General features: G+C 32.9%; 1 protein-coding gene across 15 annotated transcripts in view; it reads right to left on the bottom strand.

The window, feature by feature from the left end:
• Nucleotides 1-1,635: 1,635 nt before the first annotated feature.
• LOC146953663 (ARM repeat superfamily protein) overlaps nucleotides 1,636-6,296 on the bottom strand; it is a 38,819-nt gene continuing 34,158 nt past the window's right edge. For all 15 annotated transcript variants that reach the window (XR_015011121.1, XR_015011124.1, XR_015011123.1 and 12 more), the window contains exons 29-30: nucleotides 2,210-2,292; nucleotides 1,636-2,125 (exon numbers count right to left, since the gene is read on the bottom strand). Coding sequence is in view for 8 of the 15 variants with exons in the window: in XM_085711297.1 (XP_085567423.1) it covers nucleotides 2,099-2,125; nucleotides 2,210-2,292 (110 nt within the window). In the remaining 7 variants the exon portion in view is untranslated. The remainder of the gene's footprint in view (nucleotides 2,126-2,209; nucleotides 2,293-6,296) is intronic.

Here is a 6,296-nt window from a genome sequence, read left to right as displayed (position 1 = left end):
TATATATATATATATATATATATATATATATATATATATATATGTTTTACACACTATTACACCCACCGTTCCATATTCTGAAATAGTTCAAAAATGAGCTATTGTTTCTTCATCTGGTTAATCATGACCCCTACCTTACTACTCTTAAGTTCTATAATGTATCATCATTACTAATATTTGAGTTATCCTGCGATTTACATCTCCTGACTCTAATCTCCATGACGGTGGTGGCAACCCTTTCTAGCGGCGGGATAACGGTGGCAACGCTTTGGATACAATGAAGTTTGCTTGTAATTCTTATAGTCGCCAATTCTGTCATGACATTTGCTTGGAAAGACTTGGATACTTTGTGAAGGGTCAGAATCAGCAGCAAAACTAGTGATTGTTGGATCATGAATGTTTATGAACAGATGTGAAAGTGGGGATTTAAATTTGGCATCACTGCAACATAGCTTGAAATATTCAGCTTCTTTGACTTGTCCCATGTGTGTATATTTGGTATACTTGGGTTATTCTATCATGCCAATCTGACCAAAAGAAGATGTTATTATTCAACTTATTATTATGTTTGGGTTGTAAAAGAGAGAGAGTTATTAGATTGTTAGTACATCCGTGTGAAATTATGGTTATATTTGTAACATTTGATTTTTAAGATCTTGTACTTCGAAATTGTGATCAATGGAAACTAGTTATTATTAAACATTATACTTGTTATATTGATGTTGGAATTGAACCTGTGATGTTGTGTGAAAGATCAAAAGAAACGAAATTGTTTGTATACATTAAAAAAAAAAAAAAAAAAAGGCTTGTTCAAATTGACAAATAAATGGTTTCTTGATAAATAAATTTTCAAATAAAAAATTGAACCTGTCAAATTGTGATCAATGGAACCTAATAACAGATCGATGCAAGATACTAACGGCACTATAACAATACAGTATCAACCTATATCTCTCTCACCAAATAACAAACCAATCCACCAAAATAAAAGTTGAATACACCAGTAAGAACAACTAACAATGACCTAAATGATTATCTATGAGAGTTAGGAAGATTAATATTATCCTTAAAATGACTATCCATGTTACAAACATGTTCAAAATTTGTGCTGATACAGTTCGAATTATATAATCCTAACTGAGTTCAGATTATATAATCCTAACTATTTTTTCCTTGAAATAGGGTGTTTAGGATGAAAAAAATTGAGTTTTACACCAATTCAGATTTTAAAATCCGAATTGCACAACAGCATTTTTAGAAATAGCGGCGAGAATGGCATATGGTGGGAAAAATAATAGTCTATAATAAATGATTTTGCATACCAAAAAAGCTTAACATAAATTTATTAAATAAAATATAGCACTATAAATTTACTAAAAAAAATTGTATGCCTTATCTTAGAATTTGTCTAATGTCTCGATGTGTTGAGCTTCAAAATGCAAGGCAATCGGTAATTAGAAATTATATTTATATTTAGTATGCCGGTGAAACTGCAAACAGCCACCATATAATTATGTATTTTCTTGAAATTTTTATTCTCAGCAATGCTATTTAGAAGAATATAATTTGAAGTTGCGCTATTTTATCTTTTCTTCAGTTACATCTCCAATTCCACCAAGTATATAACACCATGTGTGAGGATATAGAAGTCAATTAGTTGAACTATTAAACGATGTAACCCTTCCAAGTATTTATCAGTGTTTTGGGGTGGGGGTAAATATAAAAATAAGTACTACTAGCTTGTATTAGTTCTGCTTCAGCAGATGACAGAGGTCAGTGCCTATAACGGGTTGAAAGAAATGAGGAAAACAAACTGTATACATCCTTTCAGAGAAAGATATATACAATTTGGTTAGTAATTGAGAAACTGCATTTAAATACATTTGATATATAACCTAGAGTAAACTATGTTTTAAGATGTCTTTATCCAGCAAACTGCTATAATTTACAGAACTTTGCAAGGTTGCTGATCCAATCCTTTCACTAGTCAGAAGTTACACAGAAGGCAACTGCAACAAGGAAGAGTAAGGAAACCACTGAATGGAACGGCATAATCACATGATGTTTAGCAATTGAAGGTGGGAACACTGCATGATATTTATACTTTCCGTCTTGTTCTTTTAACCTGGATATAAGCATGTAAATTTCAATTAGAGCCAAATGCAACTTTCACTAAAGAGGGCAACAACATATACCGGGTGGAACTTACAGGGTATCTGCACGTATTGACACCTTCTGATGCTATTGTCTCGGTACACTTTTCGCTTCCATCCACACTTGCTGCACCAAGCTCTGCAATATCATTGAAAGAAATTTCTTAAGGATATTCATGACCTCAAGCAGTGTAAACTTTGCATGAAGGATAAACAAGTAGCAAAAAACCAATTGTTATCTTTTCATCAGTGATCATTTTGAGATTTGATGACACTCTGTCATCTCTCTTTTCTTAGATGTTTTTATTTGGTTTTTATGACAAATTCATTGTAATTTTGGAGCTAAAAGGGTCAAAAAGTGCAGAAAGCAAGAAATCCACAAAGACGCAATTCGGGCCCCGAATCCTTACATTCGGGCGCCGATTTTCATGCAGAAAAGGCCATTTTGATTCGGCAAAAATCGGGCCCGAATTAGCACATCCGGGCCCCGATTTTGACAGCATGGGCATATGGATATTTTACTATTCGAGAGTTCGGGCCCCAAACTGGAGAGTTCGGCGCCGATTTCACTATTCACACAGCATGGGTGTATTAATATTTTACAGTTCGGGCCCCGAATTAGACCATTTGAGCCCCGATTTTGACAGACTGGAAACGCGTTTTGTGCAGCTTAAAGAGGTTCGGGCACCGATTTTTATAGCTCGGGGGCCGATTTAGATAGGCTTATGAATAGAAAGGTCCGTTTTCAGAGTAAGGGTGGAAGATTTTAGAGAGAAGAGGCATATTTTGGAGTGGAGGCTTTGCAGATCTGGTGGGCAACCATCACAACTCATAGTCAATCATCCAATACATGTATGAATCCTTGTTTTTATGTTAGTTATCTTGTACTTTAGCTATGAGTAACTAATCTCTTTGTGGTTATTCGTGAGATGAATCTGATGTAATCCTATGAGAACCTTAATTTGTTGAACTCCTTTAAATTTCAATGAAAATTTAGTCTTTATTCATATTATCTCGAGTTTAATGCTTTTTGTATGTTTATCATTGACTACTATCCCTAGCTTTCATAAATATGCAAACTGATCATAGAGATTGAATGACCACTAACCCTGGCTTTTAACTCTGAACTAGTTAATAGGTTTAATGTAACGCCCTCCTTTTATTTAATTATTTTTATTAAGTTAGAATTTATTTATGTGATTTATTTATATATATGAGGTGTTAGTATTTTATTATGTGGCATTATTCTATATTTATTAGAATATGAGAATTATTAGTGTAAGTAGAATTGGAGGTTAGAATAGAAAGAAGAATAAGTTATTGGGCCTAAATAGATTTAGGAAGAGTGATTGGTATTATAAATAAGGAAGCTTAGGTTAGAGAGAGTTTTTACGTTAAACCGCTTTTTGGAGAAAGAGGAGAAAAAGGGAGAAAAAGTCAAGAGAAGAAGAGAAGAAGAGAGAGCTGCGATTTCTACATATTAAGGTAAGGGTGAGACTATCTTTCACTAATATTAAGTCTGTAAATCATGGGATTACATCTAACATGTTTGGGGATTAGTTTTTGAGAGATTGAAGAATTAGGGTTTTGAGTTAGATTGAGGATTAATTGAAGAAAAGTTATTAGATTGATGTAGAGACTGTAAATAGACCTTAGATAATCCCTATGATGATTATCAGAAGTAGTTTTGAAGTTAAAACCATGTGATTAGATGAGATGTCGGTGAGTTTAAGAATTAGGGTTTTGAGGTTGTTATAGATTGTTGATAGTATAGAAGTTTGTTAAAACTATGTATAGATGATTTACAGCTCATAGATTAATCCTATAACAATGTTCTAATCAGGATTTTGGATTTGGGTAGATGAATTCGGGATTTTCGTGTGAAATATTGATGTTAAGCGTTTTTGCAAATAAGTGACTAAGTGAGGTTTTGGAAAACGATTTTTGAGTGGTTTAAACTTGAATTTTTCTGTAGAATATGATAGAGCTTAGTGTCAGAGCGCGTAGGCGAAAACGGCATCAAAAACGGATTAACGGTTTAGGTTTTACGCACGAAAACGTGAAAGGTAGAAAATCTGATGTTGTTTGTCGAACTATGAACGTGACACGATGGAAGCCCAACGTACCACGATTTTTCCAGAAACGAAACCATTTTTAGGTTGTCCAAACGTGCCACGATGGTACCTCAACGTGCCACGATGAAGTGTTGACTTATACAATTTTTTGACCTAATTTTATGTCTCTAAAGGGTATAGGAGTAGTTTCTTTTGCCATGATGTGATATTGTTATATGAGTATTATGTGAACTATATAAGACATTTAAGATGTTGTTGATTATCATTGATACTGCTATATTATGATGTTGTTTCTGTGCTGCCATGTTTATGTCACTTACTGAATTAAGTTGTATGAGTCTATCCAAGATGTTGCCCTAAATGTTGGTTATTAATGTCATGAAGTTGTTTATGATGATGTGATATGATATATACAATTGTCATGTGTTGTTGTTTTGCTGTAGTTGAATCTTAGTGAAGTTGTATAAGTCGGTCTAAGTTGTAAAGATTTGAGAAGTTGTCCATAATAATGGAATTATAAGAGATGTTCATGAAGTTGTCTAAGTTGTAGGAAGTTGAGTCCATTGCACACTCATTCAAAGTTGGGGGCTTCATGCCCTGGAATTCTTAGTCATTCACACGATTGGTGAGGGCTTGATGCCCTGAAGAGCCTATTTACGCTCATATATGTTGGTTGGGGGCTTGATGCCCTTAAGAGCCTATTTACGCTCATATATGTTGGGAGCTTGATGCTCTGTATTGGTACCACATGCATTTGCATTATCGAGATGTCTAAGATGATTTAAGATGTTAAGATGTCAAGTTGTCAAGTTGTTAAGATGTTAAGATACCAAGTTGTCGAGTTGTTAAGATGCGAAGATGTCAAGTTGATGAGTCATTAATGAAGTGTTATGACGAATTTATGATAAGATGTTATGTGAATTATGATATGATGATATGTGATGTTTTACGAATATATTTATGATGATACATGATGACGTTGTGTTTGTACTTAGGATGCTATAAGATGATGTTTATAATTATGTTGACGTATGAAGTTGATTATGATTTTGATTATGAAGTTGTTTTCGATAATGTTATGTTTTGATGATGATCCATATGTGAATTACATGACGATGTTTACGATTGATAATGATGTTAGATGATGATGTTTATGATTAATATGTTGATGATATATGATGTTGCTATAAATACAGTTGATGAAATGTGATGATTGTTGTAATTAATATTGATGCTAGGAGATGATTGTTTGTGACTATTGTCGCGTCATTTTTCGGTCGGTCCAAAGACCCGTTTTTCTTTTCACGACTGAACATTTAATTCTTTTCAAAAGAAAGTGGAAAAAGGTTCAAATACCACGTTTTTAAAGGGATTAAGGGTTCGGGGGTTGGTTATATTTAGGGAAGGTGTTAGGCACCCTAAATATTCGTAGTACTCTACGAGAACCTCTTGATTTTATTTAACTTTTGTGCTATAAACTTGCTTGCTTTTTAAAAGAAGGAATTTGAAATGATAAAGAAAATAGAGGCCTAAATATCTACATTTTTATTGATTTGGAAGGAAGCATATCCTCTGCCTACGTACCCGTGAAGGATCAAAACCTCGTAGTTCGGGGTTGAAATTTACGTTTGATTTGTTTTTGTGTTTTTAATGTTTTTGAAAAAAGGTTTTAAAACGAAAAGCCAAATGGCAAATAAGAATTTGTTTGTGTTTTTTATATTAAGGAAAATATACTCAAAGTAGAATTAAAATTGCTTGATGATTTGATTAAGAAAGAAACATAAAAAAGACGTCACTCGATTTAAGATCGAGGTTTGTTTATAAAAATGTTTTTGTGTTTTGATACATTTGAATGTTTTTGTTATTTTTGAATGATAAATGTAAGTTAAGCTAACAGAGCAATGAAAATAGAAGTGTTAAATGACATATAAAGCGATAAATGACATATAAAGCGATAAATGATATATAAAGCGATAAACGATATATAAAGCAATAAATAAAACACACGCACACTATTGCAATAAAATAAATGATAATAATTTAAATACATGCGATACTTTATAAATAG

This window comes from Medicago sativa, chromosome 1, assembly GCF_051527215.1.
Source record: "Medicago sativa cultivar Bolivia chromosome 1, Bolivia_mono, whole genome shotgun sequence".
NCBI classification, from domain to species: Eukaryota; Viridiplantae; Streptophyta; class Magnoliopsida; order Fabales; family Fabaceae; genus Medicago; species Medicago sativa.
The sequence above is the reverse complement of the archived record's forward strand: the minus strand, read 5'-3'. Positions and strand labels throughout refer to the sequence as shown.